At 37.4% G+C, this 22,938-nt stretch overlaps 6 protein-coding genes across 6 annotated transcripts; 3 read left to right on the forward strand and 3 right to left on the reverse strand.

Annotated features, from left to right (window-relative positions):
• On the reverse strand, nt 1–4,087 carry LOC117616454 (E3 ubiquitin-protein ligase BOI). Its single transcript, XM_034345781.1, has 5 exons — nt 3,697–4,087; nt 3,543–3,601; nt 1,715–1,895; nt 1,166–1,527; nt 1–706 (listed from the first exon to the last, which is right to left on the reverse strand). Exons 3-5 carry the CDS (start codon nt 1,818–1,820, stop codon nt 146–148), a joined length of 1,029 nt encoding a protein of 342 aa, XP_034201672.1. The 5' UTR covers nt 1,821–1,895; nt 3,543–3,601; nt 3,697–4,087; the 3' UTR covers nt 1–145.
• Nucleotides 4,088–7,605: 3,518 nt separating this feature from the next.
• LOC117616777 (DNA-directed RNA polymerases I, II, and III subunit RPABC5) lies at nt 7,606–8,951 on the forward strand. Its single transcript, XM_034346188.1, has 4 exons — nt 7,606–7,760; nt 7,915–7,973; nt 8,430–8,524; nt 8,635–8,951. Exons 1-4 carry the CDS (start codon nt 7,725–7,727, stop codon nt 8,658–8,660), a joined length of 216 nt encoding a protein of 71 aa, XP_034202079.1. The 5' UTR covers nt 7,606–7,724; the 3' UTR covers nt 8,661–8,951.
• Nucleotides 8,952–12,090: 3,139 nt separating this feature from the next.
• On the forward strand, nt 12,091–13,077 carry LOC117616776. Its single transcript, XM_034346187.1, has 4 exons — nt 12,091–12,300; nt 12,382–12,487; nt 12,600–12,677; nt 12,869–13,077. Exons 1-4 carry the CDS (start codon nt 12,238–12,240, stop codon nt 12,916–12,918), a joined length of 297 nt encoding a protein of 98 aa, XP_034202078.1. The 5' UTR covers nt 12,091–12,237; the 3' UTR covers nt 12,919–13,077.
• A 497-nt stretch (nt 13,078–13,574) lies between these two features.
• On the reverse strand, nt 13,575–15,493 carry LOC117616775 (axial regulator YABBY 4). Its single transcript, XM_034346186.1, has 7 exons — nt 15,357–15,493; nt 15,069–15,206; nt 14,794–14,932; nt 14,651–14,699; nt 14,486–14,561; nt 14,283–14,387; nt 13,575–13,886 (listed from the first exon to the last, which is right to left on the reverse strand). Exons 1-7 carry the CDS (start codon nt 15,435–15,437, stop codon nt 13,809–13,811), a joined length of 666 nt encoding a protein of 221 aa, XP_034202077.1. The 5' UTR covers nt 15,438–15,493; the 3' UTR covers nt 13,575–13,808.
• Nucleotides 15,494–17,908: 2,415 nt separating this feature from the next.
• On the reverse strand, nt 17,909–18,645 carry LOC117626616 (ubiquitin-40S ribosomal protein S27a). The gene has a single exon (XM_034358393.1). The coding sequence runs from the start codon at nt 18,572–18,574 to the stop codon at nt 18,104–18,106; it is 471 nt and encodes a 156-aa protein (XP_034214284.1). The 5' UTR covers nt 18,575–18,645; the 3' UTR covers nt 17,909–18,103.
• Nucleotides 18,646–18,792: 147 nt separating this feature from the next.
• On the forward strand, nt 18,793–22,638 carry LOC117626609 (CRS2-associated factor 2, chloroplastic). Its single transcript, XM_034358380.1, has 6 exons — nt 18,793–19,622; nt 19,724–19,851; nt 20,018–20,243; nt 20,620–20,747; nt 21,091–21,232; nt 22,170–22,638. The coding sequence occupies exons 1-6, from the start codon at nt 18,965–18,967 to the stop codon at nt 22,574–22,576; spliced, it is 1,689 nt and encodes a 562-aa protein (XP_034214271.1). The 5' UTR covers nt 18,793–18,964; the 3' UTR covers nt 22,577–22,638.
• Nucleotides 22,639–22,938: the final 300 nt, after the last annotated feature.

A 22,938-nucleotide genomic window follows, 5' to 3' on the forward strand; every position in this document is an offset into this window, starting at 1 on the left:
TCAAAACAAAAGCCTAAGCTCATTTTATGAAGACAACTAGATCCTCTACATACAAATTTTGATCTCAATGAAACAAAATCACATACATCATATATCAACAGTGCACATGATTTTCCCTTTTTAAAAGTTTACTAGCTTTCATAAGTTAGGACAAGTACACTTGGAAACTGGCGGTTTTCATTGACTCACATACAGGGCAAACACTCACAAATCCATCACAGTCCTTACATAAACACAGGTGCCTACAAGGCATCAACAAGATGGAGACCTCCTTAGCTTTGCACGCCTTGCATGCTCTGGAAGCCATTTGCTCCTTCAAGCCTAGGTAATTCTTGGATACAGATTTCACAGGCCCGACTGGAACACTCAGGTAGTTATTTGGATCAATGTATGAGGCCGCATCATCAACTTCACTGTCGCCAAATCCCTCCTTCCCTTGGTCAGCACCCTGTGAAATTGCTTGCTGGAGGTTGCTTTTCAGGACATTAACAACTGACTCATTGTACTTTGCTCTGTAGTGCCAATTTTGGGCTTCCACAGCTACCTGTTTAATTCTATCAACCAGTTCTCGGTTCTTACGGTTCATGTTCTCAATTTCCAAGTCTTTCTCACGTATCTTTTTGCTGACACCTTTCTCTATAGCAGCAAGGAAAGAAGCCATATGTCTCTGCTTCATGTCCCTTACCCCCTTTGCCAAGTGTTCCTCCTGTTGAATAAGAATCCAAGATTAAATTTACATGAGCAAATAAACCCTTGAAAGTTATAGCATGATGTCCACACACAAAAAAGAGATAAAAAGGGTAACACACCACGACCTGTTCGAAATTTTAAGCCATATTCAGATGGGATTCATCATTTCTTAGTTCAAATGATTATCTAGGTTTAGTGAATGGATGATTTGTTATATCATAAGTAGCAGAAATCTTTGAAATTCAATCTGTATGAAGTAGGATGATTGAAATGTCAAATTGAATGCCACATAATGAAGAAAATAGAGTAATTGGATTTTTTTTGGATTCGGGAGGGGAAAAAGGAGAGAGAGAGAGAGATATATATATATATATATATGGAAATTTGTAAAAGGAAACAGAATGGCCATTGATAAATATGGAAATTTGTACTTGAAGATCATAAATACCTTCTATTAAAAAAAGATCATAAATACCTGAATTTTGATGTACTGATCAAACTCCTCCTTCTGCCGATCCAGCTCAGTTCTGATATTGTCACCTAAGGATAGGATCATTGAAGGTGATGCTGTCATACTTCCACTTGCAGAAGTAACTGTTGAGTTGCGCTCATCGTCATCATATGATAGCCTTAACCCAGTTGATACAGGGTTTGGGTTTGGAATGCTAGCCGAGCGATCAGCTTCATCTTGACAGACATTATAGTTCAAAGAAATCTGAAGCTTCTGCTGTCTTGAGATATCTTCTATTTCCCTGCTTCGTTTATTAGGCCGAAGCATGGGAGTGATGTGCTCAGTTCCAAAATAATTTACTGGATCAACATTACATCCAGCTGGTACTGCAACATAAATTAAACATTCAATTTTCTTAGAAGGGAAATTTTGATGCTGAACAAAGATTGAGTTACATGGTCTACATATGAAGGAGTAGAGATGATTAAAATCAGAGAATCTCAACTATGTGGAAGTTCTAACCGGAACGAAGAATGTAGACACAAAGTCTAGCAAAGGCTACAGATAACTCACCATTTCCAAACAACTGCAGCTGACTTGAAGCATTTGTCGGATATGGGAAGCGATTTTCATCCAGGAAAACAGGAAGCATGGCGTTACCATTGTTGCCTCCTAACATCTTATTAAACAAACTATTCTACCTCAAATTGTTTTCCTGGGGCAAACGCTGGTAAAATAAACAGCAAGAATCCACCTGGATAGAGGACAATTAAATCTTAAATTAACAGGCTGGCAGTGGAAAAAACTGAGTGCTTTTAAAGGAGGCCTATGCAGCAGCCGATGCACAACAACAAATAATTCAACCAAGAAACTTTTACCCGATTCAAGAACTAATTACCTAAAAGACATGTAAGGCTCACCCTTACTACGGGTGGGCCTTTTTAAAATGAAGTACATTGAGAGACTGAGTTACAAAGAGAAGTGTCGGTTCATGTCTTACTCCGCACACTTCTCTTTGTAACTCAGTCTCTCAATTAGGATATTCTCTTGAAAAATACTTACGTACAAGAATGCTTTATCATAAATATGGTATAGGAGATGAAAATAATAAATGTGAATATAGAATATGCATGAAAAATATGAAGCAAGAAAATACTTAGACGAAGCTGGCAACCCACAATTTTACTTCATTCAATTGAATACATTCCTTCTAAGGCAGGTCTACAACTTAAGCATAACTTCAATAGGTCTTTTGTGTTCATGTCGGAAACCCATGTATATTCTCAATGCGAGAATCTAGGAGACAAAAAAGATAGGATCAACTCTAGGAATGAGAGTAGTCCATTAATTATAAATGACAGCCAACAGATGCCATGTTGATCTTGAATTAACATAAACAATATGATGCAAGTAAACAATAGAAAATAACCCTCAGCATATTCAGACAAATACATAATGATAAAGTTAGTGTCTAAATTTATTAAGTTTGTCCTAATACAACGTCCTGTTGCCCCCGAGTTGGCTCAAGTTATAATGAGTTTGTTGGTGTCGAATTAGGTATGAAGAGTTCAGATGTACAGTTTAAAAAGGAAAGGAACTAAAGTGCTTCATTCTGTTTTCTATATAAACACTTGAGAGGATGCACATGTGTGTATGCAGAAGCATGCAAGAAGATAATCATCCACAACATAAACCTCTACATCAGCTACATCCAGAAATTCAAAAAAATTGAAGATCAAAACAAAACGCTTGAATGTATAACAAATTCACAATCCATGCAAGTTTTAATATTTTAGATCAGCTGTAAATTTAAAATCCGTAACTTCAAATCATGACCAATATATTTAAGGAGACAATGAATTCAAGCAAGTCGTCTCCTGCACTGGTGTTGGAAACAAGAAATACTGAACATTACTCTGGACATGATCGGGAGGGGAAAAAAACAAAAAACAGCCAAAGAAGTGATATTTTTCCTAGAAATCAACGGCATCCACCAACAAGAACTGCAATCATAGATACACTACATACCACATACGGTGAATCAAGCAAGGACAGACACAAATGGAAGCTCGATAGATAAATCAATAGTTGCATAAAATGGATATGATGGGAAAGATATGGGATTGATATGTCAAGTGGTGTTTTCATTTTTTCTTTTTCAAATAGAAAATCCTTTCCAAGTTAAGAGGTTGGGAATCCTAAAAATCAGGTAAGTCAACAAGATACCCATCTCAACAAGGAAAAAAATGCAAGCTTTCGATCTTTTACGCTATGAATTCAATGTCAATCTCATCTCATACTGAAAAAAGATTCCTTTCCTACATAATATTACTTCAAATCAACAACAATCAATAACCCAAAAAACCAAAAGTGCAGCAGCATCGCAGATAGAACAAGTTACCTAAATATCCAAAACCGCTTTGATTCAGTCAGAAAGAAAAACCAGTGCTGACCCAGATCCTGCAATCCCATGCCAACTCCAATCAGACCCAGAAACGAAAAGAAAAGCTTTGAAAAAGAGTTCCCAATAGCCAGAAAGCAACAATAATACATACCTCCTCAGGAAATGCACCTGCTTTTTGGAAAAGAGAAGGGCACCGATCGTTTAGGATCTTCTGGGATATGATTTTTAAGCGCCACTAAGCAAACCCATCAGCAGTGAAATGCAAAAACCAGAAAGGGATGAAAAGAAGCGATTTTTGGAAGAGAGAGAGAGAGAGAGAGAGAGAGAGAGAGAGGGATCTGGAAATGGTAACGGAAGAAATAAAGAGAGTGAGTTATTGGGATTCAGAAGGAGATGGAGATGAAAATGGAGAGAATGATAATGGGGAAAGAAGGAAGGAAATGGTAGGAGGTGGATGAGAGTGGGAGAGAGTGCCCAAGCTCAAAAAATATTATTCATCCAATCAAACACATTGATACATACATTACATATCTCCCGTGTGCTTGTGGTTACGCAAACGGATTGCCGTTCTCTGCTTATTTTCCATAAATAAATAAATAAACAATATTTACACAAAATAGAAAAGCAAAAATGAAGCGTCCAAAGATAACAAGGGAGAGCGGACCCCACAAAGTTTAGAGTAGAAAAATAACTATTCTTCATGTGAGGATAAGAATTAAAAATAAAATGCTGGTTTTTTTTTAAAAAAATTTATCTTTAAAAAGTTGATATTATTATTCCAATTGTAACCGTTAAAATCGTTCATTTGTGTAACCCGAAAAACCAAAAAAGAAAAAGAAAATTATTGTTCACTTGAACAGTTCTCTGCCCACTACTCACTTTACCGCCCTCCTTTGTTTTTCTTTTCCCACCACCACCACCAATTATTACCTTATTTATTGGCAGTTCCTTATTTACTCAACAGTAATTGCGTTTTTTTTTTTTACTGTTGGAGCTTCAGCTTCGGCTGTTGAGTCCGAGTCATAAATACAATAAAAAAAGAGTAAAATCCACTAAAACAGCCATTCCCAATTTTAAGTTTTATGGGAAATAACGACGGATCGATAAACGACGGCACAATAACGGCCCAAAAAGGGGTCGTTTTCGAGACTCAAGGGCAACGCTTAGTTGGTAACAAAGTCAGGGGTAGTTTGGTAATAACTGGAAAGCATTTCCATTTTGACGTACAACGAATTTTTTTGAATTGCATTTGTGGCTTTTGTCAGTCGGTCAAGATAGTGTAATTGTCCTCTTATACTCGAGTTTGATCTCTCTTTAAATGCGTTAGAGTAGTTTATCATATGAAGACGTGAATTATGTCAGTTAGTCAAGAAAGTATGCTTATCCTTTTGCCCTCGAGTTCGATCTCCATTACGTAATTTGTTAAGAGTATCTTCTTGTTAAAATTAAATAATAATAATAATAAATTTGGGTGTTTTCAATGATTTAAAGGTGAATTATTATGAGAGGGTACGCATTACAAGTCGTGGTGTTGTAGTGTGGGTGTGGTGGGTAGAAGGAGAAAAAAGAGGAGGCCCATGAGTCAGAGGAAATTAAATATAAAAGCGGGAAAAGGGGGGGTGAGTTTTTAATAGCTAGCTGCCTGCCCTGCCTCATAGCTCATGGCTGACTGAATCGCATGGATCCCACCACCGGGGCCCCATGCACCCGCTTTGTTGTTGGCGGGTAATTTTGGCGGGTGAGCGGACAGACGAGCCATCATCATTCCTCAGCATCCACCCCATCATTCACGGAATTGGACATAACGGACCAACCACATCCACTTCAACCATTACCATTATATATTTAGTCTATTTCAAAATATATCTTTTTTTAATTCTTTTTTATTTTTATAAATAGAGTATTAAATTTCAAAGGTGACGAAATTATAATTTTGGTTTTTAGAAGTTGGGATGACATCTCAAGACACCTCTAAAGACTAATCTAATGCAATTCTATACAATTATCAAACAAAATCAAATCAAACCGTATAATTGAAAATGTGTGCGTTGAACAAGTACTTTATAAAAATCAAATCTTCAAGTTATTTAGACCATATACTTAATACATTTACAATGTAAACCTTTTAAAAATAAATAAATAAATATTATAGTAATCGGATAGGCAACTAAAATTAGGCTATTCAAAGGTTAAAAATTGTGAATTGTAAAGATAAAACGCCATGTTTCATCTTTTTCTTTTTCTTTTGGTGAGGTGTTGTCTTCAATAAATTAAAACGAAACAAAATCATGTGACTCTTACCTACCAATAAAAGATGTGTGTGAATGACTTATACTTGCAATAAAAAAAGGATTTACTAAAAATGTATATACTTGGGTTTTTTCTAGCATGCATTTATGTCAGAGTATTTTTGGCCTTGTGTGGCTTTGAATGGAAGTATGAGTTTGATGTTGCGGATGCATCCCTTCGTCTGTGTTGCTCTCGTGACATAGTTTATAAATGCAATTTGCGCCCCCCGACAAAAAAATAAAATTAAAAAATTGTGCTCCACAAATAAAATTTTGGCTTTGTAAGACTAAAAAAAATTGACCATTGAATTCACCTTTATTAATGTGAATCTATCTCCCTCCACCTATAATATAGTAAGAAATAATAAATTGGAAGGTGGACAGAACCCAAAAGAACGGCAAATTAAAAGTTGTGGTTGGTTCTTGTTTGCTTGCTTGGATGAAAAAGTAAATATCATTTGGCATGCCATATCTGAATTTGTTTCTTTCTTCTTTTTATCTGCTCCTTCAAGTCTAAGTCCAAAGTCCAAGTTCAAATTCTAAGTGCCATGCCAATGCGATGATGTTGATTATGCTACGTAAACCCTAATTCAACTCTCTCTCTCTCTCTCTCTCTCTCTCTCTCTGTGCGCATATACCATATAGTACAAAAATGAAATGATATATAGTGGGTTTCGTCAAAAAGGCGTGTGTGTGTGTGTGTGGATGGAGCCTCACATGCTTTGAAGTTTGAACACGTCATTGAATGGAGGCTTGGCCTGCAATGCATTACGATTTTAGGCATATTTTACTTTTGATTTTTCTTCTTGGACAATAATGGAGGGGTCGGTGGCTTTCATTCATCTTCCCCAACATCACAACACACGATATTTCATACACTTACATTTTCCTTTTTTTTTTTTTTTTTTTTTTCTTTCTTCTTCTTCCTTTTTAATATAAAAAATATATAGTAGATATACTATCATTTGTATATAATCTTGAGTGATATCTACGGCTAGACTTGGTATGAAAAAGGCAGATTTGTGAAAGGACGAGAAGGGTTTATTTATTTGGTGATGGAGAACCATAAGGATTTAGATTTCAACGTGATCTTTTTTGTCTTTTTGTTATGTCGACGTGAATTTTTGGTGGCGGATAAACATTATATAAGATCATTTATTATTAAAGGAAATAGATTTCAAAGTAAATGCATGCATATAGATTGAGATTCCTTCATGAACAAAAAAGATTAAGGTTTCTAGATGTTAGTGGAAGAAAATCGATCTCATACAAGGATGGATGACTCCTTTTTCTTTCTTGTTCCATTCATATTTGGAGTCATTTTTGAAGGATTATTATTCGCATAAAAATCAACCCAATTAGAAATACTTTGATAATATAAATATTTTGGTATTTAATTAAAATATTATGTTCATCTGTATATTTCATAGTAACCTACAAAATATACGATTTAAATCACAATATCAAGTTGTAGGATGAAAATAAGAACGGAAAAAGTATCTAACATTCCTCCATATAATAAGCATTTAGAGTCCCTGATTCACTGGTTGATCAATCACTTTAAGAACATAATATATACAACGTCCACTGAAAAAGAAACATAATAGATAAATCCCAAATTCTTCAACTTCATATAATTTTATCTTAAAAATATATAACCTAAATACAAATAGATTCTTTTTGTTCGGAAGGCCAAATTACAAGATTGCCCATAGATAGATCCAACCATGTCACGGCCCAAAACTTAAAACCCGGCCCAAGTCGAGGTCCGTATATAAAGTATAAACCTCGTAAAAACCCTCCGATTCTACAGACACGCAAAGACACGTGACAGCGGGAGAGCTGAAGAACGAAGGGGACTCCACAACCCAGAGACTTAGGGCAAAACAAGATGATCATCCCAGTGCGCTGTTTCACCTGCGGAAAGGTACCCCCATTCGCCCCTTAAACTGACCCTAGGGCTAGGGTTTTCAACCCCTTCCGTTTCGTTAGACGTTTCGATATATCTGAAGTTGCTGCCTTTTTGGGGCTGATCTGAGTGCTTCTAATTGTAAATTGGTATGTTCTATGTTCAATTTTAGGTGATTGGAAACAAATGGGATACGTATCTTGACCTTCTGCAAGCAGATTACACCGAAGGGTGAGTTGCTCAAATTTGAAGTGTTTTGCCCTAATTTTTGAAATTCAATAAGGTCATTGATTATTGCATTGTTTTCCTTAGCGGTTGAGAATGAGCATATAGGGCTGTTTCGTGTTGTAAATTGCACAATATAACGCTAAAAGTAATTTATTTTTTCATAAATAGTCCAATATTTTTTCTCTTAGTTGATTCCGGAGGGGCTTATAATGATATGCATTTAGGAAGATTTGGGAAAAACCCACATGATTAAATGAGCTTTATAATGACATGGAATACAAGGTTTGTAGATGGGCAATGCTCAATTTTCAATTTTGACAGAGTAATCAGTTGGGTGAAGTTTATAGTCTTCACTGGTAGTAGACAGCCAGTCTTATGAAAATTAGGGTTGGAATAAAGATATGAAAATTAGGCCCTACAAGAGAGTTTAGTTAATGGTTCTAATTTCTTTGAGTGCAGAGATGCACTTGATGCATTGGGTTTGGTCCGTTATTGCTGTCGGCGAATGCTTATGACTCACGTCGACCTCATCGAGAAGCTTCTGAACTACAATAGTAATTTCTCTCTCTGTCTCTGTCTCTCGCACACACACACACACGCACAAACATTCTACTACAAGTTTGGCTGATGAGTATATTTCTACTTACACTGCGCTTTGTTACAGCTTTGGAGAAGTCTGAAAACAGCTGAGGAAGCGTATGGTGTAACAATCGACCCGATTTCTGGTTTTATTTGAATTTTTGTTTAAGTGCCTGAGTGTGTGGTACATGTTCCATATCTGTTTGTCTGTTTCAGTGTTTGGTCCTTATTACCATAGTTGGAATATGTCTAATAGGATTGTGCAGATGTGGGGAGATGCTTATGGATGCGCGTAAGGCATGTATGTTAGTGCACTAGTTTATGTTTAGGTTGTAATGTGTATGAACTTATTAAATAGAATGAATGACTGAATGCTTGCGAGGCATCGTGTTAATTTAAATATTTTTTGTTGCTCGGCATATATGATAATTGCTATTTGCTTTGCATATAATGTTGGCATGCGTATATGTCACAATGATGGCTTTCTTTAAAGTTGAGTTTGTTGCCCATGTTATCATAGATGCAGGATTTGCTTGGCTAGTTCGTAAAAACAGAGCGTTTTTGTTTTTAGCAAAATGGTGGGAAGGAACAGGTAAAGGAATAAGATGTGAGTTCATTTTAAAACTAATTTGCACAGTCCAGCTTTCCATCTGTTATCATTTTCTTTTCGTTTTCCCCCACCTGCCCAGAAGTAAATTCCTTCAACTCATTACATGTTTCTTGTTGTAAAAGTTCACTAGGCCCATCGGCAGTGACACCTAATTCCAACCGCACAACATGATGCATATGTATTTGGTTAAGTAAATCACACAATTTTGCGCTTAATTTGGAAGAAATGTCGTATGTCTGTTGGAAAACACGTCAGTCTCATAAGCAAACAAGTTATTCATCAATGTTTTCTTCTTGGCTGAATTCCAAAGTCATAAGCAAACAAATGCATTTTAGTAATCAAACTAATTTCAATTCCGATTTATGAGAATTTTGTAGATAATTTATAATAATTCGATACAGTTCCTACCCTGATTCAACATGGTTTAGTAAACAACTTTAATGAGAATTCATAATCTAACTCCTCCTCAATTCAATTCCTCCTAACATGATTATAGATTACTAAACATGTATCAATGTTTTCTTCTTGGTTGAATTCCAAAGTCATAAGCAAACAACACCTAATACAGACCCACCAAAACAGATTTGAGTTTTAAACCATGAATTTCAATTCTTGAGAATATAAATCATTGTGTTTGTTTTTACGCGTTTTTTCTTGTTCTTTTCGTAATGGTTGGTACTTGGTTGATTAAAGTTGAACTGGAACCTCTTCCTGTTTTAGGGGAATAAGTTCCCATTTGGTTGCATCTTACAATGTTGGTCTCAGTGGTTGGTTGTGCTACTTGTTTCAAATAAACGTGGTTACAAAGAGAACGGTTGGCAATACAATAATCTATTCATTGATGGTGGTATTATTATGTGTAGCATAATCAATTATAAAAATGCTTGTTTGTTTGATAATCTGGTGGATTGGCTTTATGTCAATGGATTGACTTGTCCATCCGTATCTCATCATCGATAGTGGAATTTGGAACTTGGAAATGCATTTCCATGACATGTTTGCTTGTAATGAAGGCAATGAGGCTGGGGCCAAAGTCTTGAAGAATAAACGCACCCATAAAGGAAAGAAAAAACCAACCATTATCATACAATGGCAACATTTATTCGATGCACCTTGTTGTACAAGGTTCTTGTTTTCTAGGCCAGCAATTATTTATTCCCACAAGCGAATAACTTATGCCCTTCCAAGTGTCAACTTGGTGATGATTATTGTTATCACTAATGTGAATTATGATTTGTAGTTGAAGTGATTAAGAGCAGTTGTCTTTGTAATTCATGTTCTGTATTCAAATCTTTGTTATCTTAATATCGCTTGTGAATAAAAAAAATTCAGCATGGTGCTTAGAATTAGGACCACTAGCTACACACATCGTTAAGAGCACCTCCAGCGCAAGCCCCAAACCCTTGTAAATGATAGCCCCAGGCCCCAAACCACCCTCCAGGGCTCAAGGTCCAACCCGGGCAAGAATCGACTGGGCTGTTGCCCAAAGGTTGCTGACGTCAGTGGTTGATTTTTTTTAAAAAAATTACACACGCCAATAGTAATTTTTTTTTGAAAATCAGCCACTGACGTCAGCACTGACCTACAATTGCCAGAAACCAACGGCTACAAGCCACATTGCTTCTCCTGGAGCCCAGATCCAATCCAACAGCTCTCCAAGTTTGGCTTTAAAAAAATTGAAAAAAAAAATTGAACATTTTTGTAAAAGATATCAAAAAAATTCTAGAAATTTTTTCCATAAATACCCACAAATATTGTTCACTTTCACACCAAATCTTCATAGAAATTCATCTCCCTCCAATCTTTTTCACTTTCCACACCAAATTTTCTACTACAAAAACTCCATTTGTGCAAAAATACAAATGGCCTTTTCCATCAAAGTCGGAGGGTCGTGGACAAATGTTCGAAGAGGTAAATTTTTTTTTAAAAAATATTTTATTCAATTTAATGTCTTTTTTTAAAATTTTTTAACTTTTTAAAAATTTCTTGCATTTCTAATTTCATTTTTTAATAGATTATTCAAGGCAAAACAAAAAAGAGGAAAACCATTACACATGACTCCTCAAGTGAACAATCCTCGCAGTTGGTTCCAGTGGTGCGCTCCGTGTCTGAAATAATGGCACTATTACGTCATCCGAAGGAAAATACTCCCCCATGTCGTGATTTGGTGGAATTGCCTTCGCCAATTATTGAGTCGTCCTTGTACTCGATTGTGTCGGACTATGAGGACTGAGAGTATTTCAATTGTATGATAAGTGAGTAGGTATTTAAATTGTATGATGAGTGAGATGTGAATTTTATAATAAATATGGACACATAGCAACCGAAAATCTTATTCGAAAATTTTATAATAAATCATGACACATGGTAACTAAAAATTTTATTGAAAATTTTATCAAAATTAATGGTTTAAGTATAAAAAATAGAAAATAAATTAAAGTAAATAATAATTGCCCTTGTCCTTACCCTTTGGGATGGAAACAAAAAAGATAAGGCTGCCACTATTTACATAAATAGTGACAAATTTTACCTTGCTTTTGCCTTACTTTTATCCTTTGAAGTGGAGGTGCTCTAAGTCATGGAAATGGGAATATAGAGTAAAGAATGTTTGAACAAAAAAAAAGAAAAAAAAAAGAGTAAAGAATGTAGGACCCGAAAAAAAAAAGCAGGTAACAAATGGTTTTGATAGGGCCTAGCTTAGCCAAGGGTGATGGGTTTTAAGTCCTGATCAAGTGGCTAGAGGCCTAGCCACGCGCACTTGCCATCATCATAAACGCAATTGTTTTGTTATCTCTTTGGAGATGAGGTGTGAATCTATCGTTCGGATTTCTTGTGCTCTTTTGGCCCCTCGCTTGGATTTCTGTGGATAACATAGCAATGTGCCATTTTAGTATCCTGGCTCTTCTATTTTGTATATGGTCCTCCAAATATCTTTCCCATCATCCTTGCACTTTTTGGGCTTTCTTTGTTTTCTTGCTACCTCTCTCTCCCTCTCTCTTCTCTTTTCTATTATATCCTTCTTTTCAGTCATTCATGCCTTTTGGTTTTGTCTAAACCGTACTCAAGACTCAGGAGAAAATGTATCACAACCATCACCTCGGTCCCTGTTTGCTTTGCAACCCTCACAGCTACATAAGAATGGTATACTCTCTCTCTCTCTCTCTCATTGGACTTATGCATGGTCTTACTTTTGCATGGAAATACTGATACATGTAAAAACAGGTTCAACATCTTATAGAGAGATGCTTGTTACTTCACATGAGTTGTGACCAGTGCATAAAGGCGCTAGCAGAGCATGCAAGCATTAGGCCAATTGTCACACTTACAGGTTAGGCTCTCTCTCTCTCTCTTCTCTCCAACATTATATGTATAATATGTATGGATTCACTATTTATTAGTTAGTTGGTTGGTTTACACACACATGTAAGTTTGAATTGCAGTGTGGAGAGAGCTACAAAAGGAGAATAGGCACTTCTTTCAAGCTTATTTCCACTCTATCTCTCCCAGGCCTTTAATGGGTAAGATCCCAGCTCATCTATACTTTTCTTATTTTTTTTCTTTCAGAAGTTGCATTCAATACCCTCATAAATTAATCCCACAAAATTAAATATAGGTATATCTAACCACAACCATAGCAATATCATAACTATGTATCCATTCAATGCCCAAGATTTCATACATATATGTTGCTGTATTTTGTTTTTTTCAGGTAGTTATATTCAAAGGGGGCCAAGATTTGCAAGAAGGAAACACTACTGAAGTGAATTGAAACGTACATATATATGTTAAAGCTACTTAATTAGAACTCAAAAACTAGATGATTTTGAATATCCTAGATTGTAATTACAGCTGCTAAAATAAGGTTCCATGGTTAAAGTGGATAAAATCCCACTCAGGTATGAAATATTTTTTTATACTTTTGCTGACCAAATTCAAGGTGTATCATCACCACTTTTCTCCTCAACACTTGACACATGTTTATGGACATAATAATATTTAAATCTTTACTTTGTATTTGTGGAACCATAATTATACCCATAAACACGTGTCAAGTGTTGAGAAGAATAGTGATGATACACCTTGAGTTAAAGTAGTAATAAAAAATGCTCGCATTCACTTGTGTCTCAAGAACATGATTGAAGTTTATTATCTACCTGTCATATGATTCATGAGTATTTGATGCAAAACACATTGGAAAATTAAACTTAAGCAAAACCATGAGAAATAATTATTGAAACACATCCTGAATCTGAAATGTCTCATTAATTAATGTCTGTTTATAAGAGTTTCAGCTAGCAGGTAACCAATTTTCTTGCACATATTGTTGAGGAAATCTAGCTGTCTGTCACAACAACCACCATGGAATTGCATGCAGTCCATAACCATAAAGAAATTTGATTTACTTGGAAACAGAGTAGAACTAGAAAATTATGTCTGCTTTGAACTAAATGGATCAATATTCCATCACAATCAGTAAGCTCATTTGAAAGCTAGACTACTTCTTTCTGTCAGTGAAGACTTGTTCAATCAGAAACGAAAACCACATTCCCTAGAGAATCTAACCCTAAAATAGCAAGTGACTTGAACCCAAATCGTGGGCCTGAGAGAGAAACAGCTTTCTTGTTATAGAAGTTTAGGTCAAGCCTCATTCACTCGAAGGGTGTCCTTGCCCATATGGAATGCCTTGGGGCCTTTCTCTCACGGAAAACTTTGCCATCTTCATGGGCCTGTAAAAAATTTCACAACAGAAAGTCATGCATACATACATGAGTGGCATAAATTTTTAAATAATTACAAACACGTAATATCTAGCAAGCTAGGGATCAAAAGGAGCCTTGAGTCTTTTGACACTGCTTTCAAATAATAAATTTGGCATTTACTCGTTGAACCACAAAGAAAGTGACAACCTTTGGGATATTCAATATTCTGGTGTGGTGTGGTATGTGTCATGGCTAATTCTGATCATGAGCTACATTAATTTATCAGATTAATATGATGTTTAATTAGGTTTTGTAGGCCATGGTCTCCAGTTGGATATCTATTCTGGTCATCATGATCAATGTCCTCCACTAATCATTTCAATCATATATATGCATGGTGATGGTGAATGACTAAATATTTACCTCAGGAACATCAGAATCCCATGTCACATTTTCCTCTCTCTGGCTAGTGCAGCTCTCTCCATCAGGACCATCTCCTTTGTACTGAATTGGAGGGAACTGGGCCCACTACATACAATCAAACATGCATATTCAGTATTGAACAGTCACTTAATGAAAAGATTTAACTTCATTATTACTGATCTCGGCTCTAACTTAAGCTTTACATTTTTTGCAGCTGTGCTGAAAGCTTCCTTGTGAGTCATGCTTGGATTCTCAGCTTTAAGCCTCCTGATCTCTTCTCTGATTTACACATAAAAGATTCACATAATTAAAACTCCCAAATGCATCACATTCACATCTTCTAACTTATTATAAGTTGCAAATCTTACTTGATAAAATGGTTGTAGGCCGACGGAGCACGTTGTCTCTTCTCTGGTGCTGCATAAATTTAATAACAAGAAACTAAAAAAAGTTAATACAATCCAGCCAGTTTAGTTGCACCAGATTTTATATGACTTATGAACGTACGTACGCTTGTTAACTATGGGATTCATAGAGACTGTGTCCTCCTCTTCATTGTCAGAATTGGAAATCACCATGGATGGGCTGCGCATGTCCAGGGGGTTGTTGTTCTGTTTGTCCACTTCTTCTAAGCAGAGTTCTTCTCTTTGCTGCAAGAGATTAAGATTAATTATTAGGACTTGATAAATACTCAGAGAACAGTACTATAATATCGATTATGATCACTTAAAAGTGACTAGGACTTGATATTCAAGATTTGATGAGATTGATGTATGAAACAGTTACCTCATCTTGGGTAAGGGAAGCTAACAGATGGAGGGGAACAAAGGAGGCCTTCATCATGTTGACAGATAGGAGGCAACTGCAGTGACCACATCTGACCGTGACGGCCAACATTGACAAGCTGCTGCATGGGACACTTACCTACATTTTTACGCAGAAACAATCGGTCAAACTTGGACAAAAATGAAAAAAGAAATTAAGAAACAGATCAAAACCCAAGAATTAATGCAGTCATGCTATATGACTCTTTTTCAATCTATTAGTACAGAGTTAGAGCAAATGTTGAGCAACCAGTAATATGGTGGCGCAGAAACCACATTGGACATAGCAAATCTGATCGGGGAGATCGAAGAGATGGTTCAGTGCAGACATGTTTGTTACGTTTGAGCTTGTGTTTGTATGTGTTTCAGAGAGAGAGAGAGAGAGAGAGAGAGAGAGAGAGAGCCGAGCAGAGCAGAGGGAAGTGTTTAGTTATAGAAGGGAGAGGATTTATAGAAGTTGAAGGACACAAATCATTAAGAATTAATAATCACTAACTCTCTTTGATGATTATTTAGTTACGGTCAAGTAGAGTACTTTAATGATTTTATCCTTGTTGTTTAAAGGAAAAAGACGTGTGCTAGGTTTCACATGAGTAAATAAATGTTGAAGCATTTCAGAATGTTTCGAGTCTGGGGTTACTTAATCACTCCTTGGCAAAATTACAGTCACACCCCTGACCCTAAATGCAGAACTGGTAGCAATTGTTGATGTAAAATGACTAGGAAAGGAAGAGAGCTCCTTTGTTTTTCATGTGTTGTTTTCTCTCCATAATTGACTCTCTCTCTCTCTCTCTCTCTCTCTCTCTCTCTCCCACATGAAAATGAAAGTGAAAGTGCAGCAAATTTTACCAAATTAAAAAAAGTGGATGTGTTCTAGAAGGATGCATGGAGAAGGAAAAGTGGCATCTTAGAGTTTGTCTGTTTCCTGAAAGAGAGGAAGTGTTTTTGACATGAGAAGCTCTCTCTCTCTGCTTTTTGTGCTATGGATTTTTGGTAACTTTCCCATTGCTTATATTTTTCGGCTGTTTCTCATAATGACCACATCTACTGCCTCAGTTACCGTTTTAACTCATTCACATTGATCAAGCTTTCCCCTTCCCCATGTGATTTGTAAGTGAGAGTTGAATTGAAGCTCTAAGGTCCCCACTTTCCCCACAGTGATTGAAAATTGAAAACTCAAATGCATTGCATTGCATTGTTTGAAAACATTTGCTGTCGCGCAAAAATAAGTGCCAGTCATTGAATTCAACTTCAACTAGAGTAACTCTGACTCAGACAGGCAGACCAAAATAATTTTGGACATGTAACCAATCAGTTATTCCCACGTCAGCAGCACAAATCTGGACTGCTGGAGAGTGATCCTCTCATGGCACTGGCTAGATGAAGAGGGCATTTAAGATTGGTGATTGAGGACTGAATTGCCACAGCGTCTACGTAATGAAAAAAACTGGAATGCATGGGCTGCTCCTGCTATCATTCTTCATCAGGTTTGTTCTGCACGACTGTTGAGACCAATGTTGTCAGGCCCAGTTCAGTCTATGGGCTGGTTCGGATTATGGGCCAGTTTGATAAAGGGCCCTTTTGAACCCTTTATCTGAGTTTCTTTCGTTGGATCTCTCAGCTAGGCTCAACAAATTTGGGCACCACTCCAATCCAAAAGGTCTCCCGTAAAGTCTTGGGCCACAGAAACCAATTTCGCTCGTTTGGTACTAAAACTCTAGGAAATACTATGCTCATAAGAGCTTCTAGCGAAAGCGCTTTATTATAAAAATGTTGAAGTTTTCATTAACAATCCAAGTGCCGGAAAAGCACTTGGGAGTACTCCAGAAAGTACTTCTGAATTTTTCTGTCAAATGTTGTCAGAAGCGCTTTAAACCATTCCAGAAACATTGTGAAAAGTGCTTTTAACCATTTCAAAAACACTCCTGAACAAGACCTTACTCTATCCCAACATGAGACTTAACCTAGTGCGTGGAATCTCAACTCTTTCTAAACCTTATCACATCTCGCGAATTTAGTGGCTGAAATCAGTGAAATGAAAGTATCCTTGCAGATTGTTGGTACAAAATCATTACCACTTTCAACGGAGCTTTGTAAATTTTTGTAGTTCCTTTCCCTTCTTGTTCTTTTGGGCATGGATGATTTACAACTAAATGGACTACAACACGAGGATTGTATATCGTTGTCATTTCTGATAATATAACCAATGCGGTGTAATTCTATGTTCAGTTGAAACACCATTGTTGATTACAACTAAGATGACAATCCTAAGATTACGTAGAATGATCAACATGGTACCACATTGCCAATTTATGATCTCACAACATGGGTATCAACTGGGGCAGCAATTTAGCATGTAATGTTCTATTTGGAGATTTTATTGCCCGACTCAAGTTTTGGGTTGAGCACAGATAGTCAAAAGGGATTCGAGATATCATGACTGACAATCTTCATGTCTTTGACCAATTCACCTTCTTAAGAAGCCCAAATACATTCTAATCATCGGCAACATAACAAGCATTTAGATAACAAGGAGCTATATGTGCGATGATGGTCCTCTGCCTCAACGTAAAAGATGTAAAAACTACACTACAACTACATAAGAACATCCCTCTCAGAAAACTAAACCAAAATCAATAACACAAGACCAGCAAAATTCTTTGATATCAACCCTGACAAGCAAATGAAACCAAACACATTGCAAATTAAATCCAACTCAAGTCAATTCCATCACCAAAACCTGTGTGACTTAACTTTCTCAAAACAAAACCCAGCATCATTTCACAATTATCAATCAGCCAATGAACAGCAGAACACGAATCATAACAAAATTAGGATAATCATTCCATCTGGCATATGCAATTGAAACAACGACAATACCTAAAATTTCAGAGGTTTTTCAAGCATGAAATTGAAACCGAAAATACCATCATAAAAAAAAAAAGCAGCAAAATTTAAATCCAAAATGATATATTTGAAATTTAAAGTTCTAAATCTCTAATCACCGCCAGCCTTCTGGTAAACATAGGTCAACCCACACTTGCCGCAGTAGTGCCTGTCGAAGTGGTTCGCCATGAAAGTCCCGGCTCCGCACTCAGCATTAGGGCACTCTTTCCTCAGCCTCTGGACCTTCCCAGAATCATCAACCTTGTAGAACTGAAGCACCGCGAGCTTGACCTTCTTCTTCTTGTGCTTGATCTTCTTTGGCTTGGTGTAGGTCTTCTTCTTACGCTTCTTGGCTCCACCACGGAGGCGAAGCACAAGGTGGAGGGTCGATTCCTTCTGGATGTTGTAATCGGCTAGGGTTCGGCCGTCCTCGAGCTGCTTGCCGGCGAAGATGAGGCGCTGCTGGTCTGGGGGAATGCCCTCCTTGTCTTGGATCTTGGCCTTCACATTGTCGATGGTATCAGAGGACTCGACCTCTAGGGTAATGGTCTTACCCGTTAGGGTTTTCACGAAGATCTGCATGTTTGCGGCCTCAGAATCGCAGAGAAGGAGAGGGAGGCGCAGGGGCTATGAATGGGACTTGGCAAAATGGAGGCTCTATGCTTATATACTGGTTAGAGTCTAGGGTTTGGGGAAGATTCGTACGCTCATTATTCGCTGCTGTGCGGGTACATGAGGGTTGATGTGGTCGCGGAAGTTCACAAAAATAAAACGACGCAAAAATATATGTCGTGCGAGAAATGAAAAATCCCCCACTCAAAATATCATCCGTCTCTTTTCAGTGGAGGCAAAAGCAACAGAAAAACCAGAAAACTCCATGAAAGCTTATCCTATCTTCTTCTCCATTTTGCCTGGCATGCCTACATGAAGAGGTAAAAGAAGAGGATTTGGCTTGTTGGGTTTTGAATTTCCATGGCCATAGTTGCATCACTACCAGGCTTCAACCTCTTCTCTTCGCTCCCTTCAAACCCACCCCCAAACGACCCAAATTCCAGCACCACCTCTGCTTCTCCTTCCCCACCAATCCCAATTCCTAAATACCCTCCTCCCCTCAAAAAGTCCCAGAATGCCCCTCCCAACCCGGCCCTCAAAACCGTCCACCGCCGCACCAAGTACTACAAGCCCGTACGAGACGGCGTCATCTCCTCCGACGGCGACCGAGCCGTCGTCATCGGCGAAAACGGCGTGTCATATCTCCTCCCCGGCGCACCCTTCGAGTTCCAGTACAGCTACTCCGAGACCCCAAAGGTCAAGCCTTTGGCCATTCGTGAACCGGCCTTCTTGCCCTTCGCGCCGCCTACAATGCCGAGACCGTGGACCGGCAAAGCTCCATTGAAGAGCGCCAAGGAGAAGAAGCTGAAGCGCAAAGTTCCGCTCTTGGACTCGTTCGGTCCAATGGCGCCTGGAACGAGTGGAGTGAAGGAGGTGGTAATGGCGAGGCCCGTTGAGCTGGGCAAGTACCCAAAGCAAGAAAAGACAAGGGAGGAGATTTTAGGAGAGCCCTTGAAGAAATGGGAGATCAAAATGCTAATCCAGCCCCAATTATCAGATAATCGCCAAGTCAATCTCGGTCAGTTGTTTACTGTTTTGTTTCTTTTTGGTGTTTTTTTATCACATCATTTTCATATTCGGCGTTGAATTGAAAGAATGACTTTGTTTTTGTTGGTTTAGGAAGAGATGGGTTGACTCATAACATGTTGGATTTGATACATTCGCATTGGAAGCGGCGACCAGTCTGTAAAGTAAAATGCAAAGGTGTTCCAACTGTGGATATGGATAATGTTTGCCGTCATATTGAGGTATTGGGTATTCCTTTTCAGCTTCTCAGCATCATACCCAATTGTGGTTGCTCTGCTTTTCACTTGCACTATTACATATACATCTGAAATTTCAACAATGCAGTTAAAGCTGATGACGAGTCTATGGAGAAACTAGATGAAACTGAGGTTTTGTTTATGGTTACAGGAAAGAACTAAGGGGAAGATCATTCATCGAGTTGGTGGTGTAGTTTATCTTTTCCGTGGAAGAAACTATAGCCATAAAGATCATCCTCAGTACCCATTGATGCTGTGGAAACCAGCTGCTCCAGTCTACCCCAAACTTATCCAAGAGGCTCCAGAAGGGTTGACAAAGGATCAAGCTGAAGAGTTTCGGAAGAAAGGGAAAAGACTTTTGCCAATATGTAAATTAGGTAATGCCCCTACTAAATTGCACTGCTTATTCTTATACGTGAACTTATTTTCATAGAAGGGTGGTTTGCTGACTTAGTCTGCCGTTTTTATATTGTTCCAATCCAAGTAACTGGAGCCATAAGATGTGAAGCAAGGCTTGTTGAATAACATGACATAGACACTTTATATGGTTTAATATTCCAAAAGGGTGTAAACTTGATCCTTCAGTGACACTGGTCATTGCATTCCAAAATTCTTGTGGCTTTATAGCGTTGCAACCATTTTCTGTATCACATGGTTTGACTGAATTAAGATTAATAGACATAGAACCAAGGCTCTTTTTTTATAACTTAGATGTTTGTTTCAAACTATTTATAATGTTTTGTGCAATTGCAGCCAAAAATGGAGTATACATCACCTTGGTGAGAGATGTTAGGCATGCTTTTGAAGGAAGTCCTTTAGTAAAAATTGACTGCAGAGGGATGCATGCAAGTGATTACAAAAAATTGGGTGCTAAGCTTAAGGTTTGTATGCCTCTTCTGTTCCTGCAATCTTCCTCCTGTATCTTTTAGCCTGTTCCTGTAATAAGACATGTAACAAAGAGTTGCGTTTTTAAGGTTTTACATAAGCATATGGTTTTCTCTTTAATTTCTTCGTTTCTTGCTTTCAAAACCTTTCGGAGGTACTTATGTCTGTTTGACACCCAATGAACAATAAGTGGATGTGGATGGGAACTGCTGTACAAGTGCCAGATAGCATTTTTAAAATGTTGCTTGGTTGTGTGTATATTATGCAAAGAGTTACCTCAATCATTCTGTCTACCAATCTCTTGGTTTCCTAACCCTTTTCATCTACACTCGTGTACAGGAATTGGTTCCTTGTGTTCTACTTTCTTTTGATGATGAACATATATTGATGTGGAGGGGTCCAAATTGGATATCAATGCACCAAGCAGCACCTTCACCTTCAGATACTGCTGATTTTGATATTCTATCATCAACAGGGAGGGGTACGAGTTACAATCCATATGCATGAATATTTTTAGACCAATTAGAAATTACTGACCGAAGAATTAATAGATAATAAAACCATGTTTCAGGAAACTTCATAAGCTGATATTATCCTAACATCGTATCTAGATAAGAGTGGGATGATTCTATTGCAGGGGAACAGTGAGGCACTTGATTCTTTATCAGTTTATAATCTCCTATATTGATCATGTTCGTTTTTAACTGGAAAAATTCACAGATAGATTTTAATTAAGGGCTTTAAGATGATTTCACAAAGTCATGCAACATCATTTGGGGCCTTCTGTTATCAGCATCATGGATGGTAGATCTCATGATTAGAATAGACATGGTGGGATATTTTAGGACGTCTCATCCAAGTTGAAGGAAACTTCTGTTTTTTGTTTTGAATATTAGTTAAATTTAGTTGATATTACCCTTGTAGCTACCAGAGTTCAGTATACATCAGTCGATAAGACCATCATTACCATGTGGTTGGCACCCACCACTTTCAAGGAATCTTGGAAAAGGCAGTTATAATTGCAATCTGTTTGTTGGGAAAAGTACATATCAGTTGCTGACAAGAGAAGTAGTATCCTAGAAATTGCATTTTTGGGAACTAAATTCTTTTGAACTGACCTTAAACAAAAGACGCAGCATCCTAGAAATTGCATTATTGAGAACTAAGTTTTATTGAACCAATTGTAAGAAAGTTGCTCTCTCTAGTTACCAATTCGTTAGGGATTGATGTGGACAGTCTTTATAGTGTCTATAGCGTGATACATTGTTTTGTTTTCTTTCTCAGTAATAATACAATAGCAACTCAATTTAATATTTGAAACACTAAATTTCTCTTGTAATACTAATGCAGTCATTCTCGATTGATTTTACAAGGCTCTGGCTTTGACTTCCATTTATGTTTTGACCCTGCTTTTTCAGGCAAGGATTATGATAAACCTTGTAAGCCTGATACCAAAACAGTGATGACAAGCCCCAAAATGATGACACTTTGGAAACGCTCAATTGATTCAAACAAAGCCCTGTTGCTGGATGAACTTGACCTTGATCCTGATGCGCTTTTGAAGAAAGTCGAGGAATTTGAGGGTGTTTCACAGGCGACAGAGCACTCGTATCCAGCATTGATCGTGTCAAGTGAAGATGGCACGAGCAGCTCAGTTCAAGTGTTTGAAGAGGTTCCTCAAAGTGACCCTTACAGTGAATATGACGATTACAGCGACAATTATGATTATGAGAGTGATGATGATGATGCATTTTATGATAGTGATTCCATCCCCTTGGGGTCATTACCTGTTGATGTAATAGTAGAGGAACTGGATCATGATTAATTTCAATAAAATCTACAAGGCAGCCTCTTCTGGTTTATAGTGTCACCTTGTTATTTCTTTTAGCCCCTTCTTGGCATTTACCCTGCTCATATAAATTATTATCCCGTTTAATTTCTTAAATATTGTTAGGTTGGCAGATGATAATAACATCCCTGGATTTTTCTTTAGCTTATTTTCAAAATACAATTTCCTTGGTTTAATTGATATTATTTGGTCCTCAGATATTAACTAGAACCAACAAGGAACTATAGGAGGAAGAAGCAAACACCAACAAAAGGATCAAATTTTGTTTGTGTTCATGAGGTCCACGTGGAATTGTTTGAATGGTTTGCTCGTTCTGAAAAAAGAAACGTGCATCACCT

This window comes from Prunus dulcis, chromosome 1 (genome assembly GCF_902201215.1).
Source record: "Prunus dulcis chromosome 1, ALMONDv2, whole genome shotgun sequence".
NCBI lineage: Eukaryota > Viridiplantae > Streptophyta > Magnoliopsida > Rosales > Rosaceae > Prunus > Prunus dulcis.

Bases quoted from the DNA above. Each gene is read 5' to 3' on its own strand.
- LOC117626609 (XM_034358380.1), top strand. From the start codon at position 18,965: ATGGCCATAGTTGCATCACTACCAGGCTTCAACCTCTTCTCTTCGCTC. The intron at 19,623-19,723 runs GTCAGTTGTTTA...TTGTTGGTTTAG, and splicing joins TAATCGCCAAGTCAATCTCG to GAAGAGATGGGTTGACTCAT. The intron at 21,233-22,169 runs GTACGAGTTACA...CTGCTTTTTCAG, and splicing joins TCTATCATCAACAGGGAGGG to GCAAGGATTATGATAAACCT.
- LOC117616776 (XM_034346187.1), top strand. From the start codon at position 12,238: ATGTATCACAACCATCACCTCGGTCCCTGTTTGCTTTGCAACCCTCAC. The intron at 12,488-12,599 runs GTTAGGCTCTCT...TTTGAATTGCAG, and splicing joins GCCAATTGTCACACTTACAG to TGTGGAGAGAGCTACAAAAG. The intron at 12,678-12,868 runs GTAAGATCCCAG...TGTTTTTTTCAG, and splicing joins CTCTCCCAGGCCTTTAATGG to GTAGTTATATTCAAAGGGGG.
- LOC117626616 (XM_034358393.1), bottom strand. From the start codon at position 18,574: ATGCAGATCTTCGTGAAAACCCTAACGGGTAAGACCATTACCCTAGAG.
- LOC117616775 (XM_034346186.1), bottom strand. From the start codon at position 15,437: ATGTCTGCACTGAACCATCTCTTCGATCTCCCCGATCAGATTTGCTAT. The intron at 14,700-14,793 runs GTACGTACGTTC...AAATTTATGCAG, and splicing joins GAATCCCATAGTTAACAAGC to CACCAGAGAAGAGACAACGT. The intron at 14,562-14,650 runs GTAAGATTTGCA...TGTGTAAATCAG, and splicing joins GCCTACAACCATTTTATCAA to AGAAGAGATCAGGAGGCTTA.
- LOC117616454 (XM_034345781.1), bottom strand. From the start codon at position 1,820: ATGTTAGGAGGCAACAATGGTAACGCCATGCTTCCTGTTTTCCTGGAT. The intron at 1,528-1,714 runs GTGAGTTATCTG...TTTATGTTGCAG, and splicing joins GCTGCAGTTGTTTGGAAATG to TACCAGCTGGATGTAATGTT. The intron at 707-1,165 runs GTATTTATGATC...CTTATTCAACAG, and splicing joins ATCAGTACATCAAAATTCAG to GAGGAACACTTGGCAAAGGG.
- LOC117616777 (XM_034346188.1), top strand. From the start codon at position 7,725: ATGATCATCCCAGTGCGCTGTTTCACCTGCGGAAAG. The intron at 7,761-7,914 runs GTACCCCCATTC...GTTCAATTTTAG, and splicing joins GCTGTTTCACCTGCGGAAAG to GTGATTGGAAACAAATGGGA. The intron at 7,974-8,429 runs GTGAGTTGCTCA...CTTTGAGTGCAG, and splicing joins CAAGCAGATTACACCGAAGG to AGATGCACTTGATGCATTGG.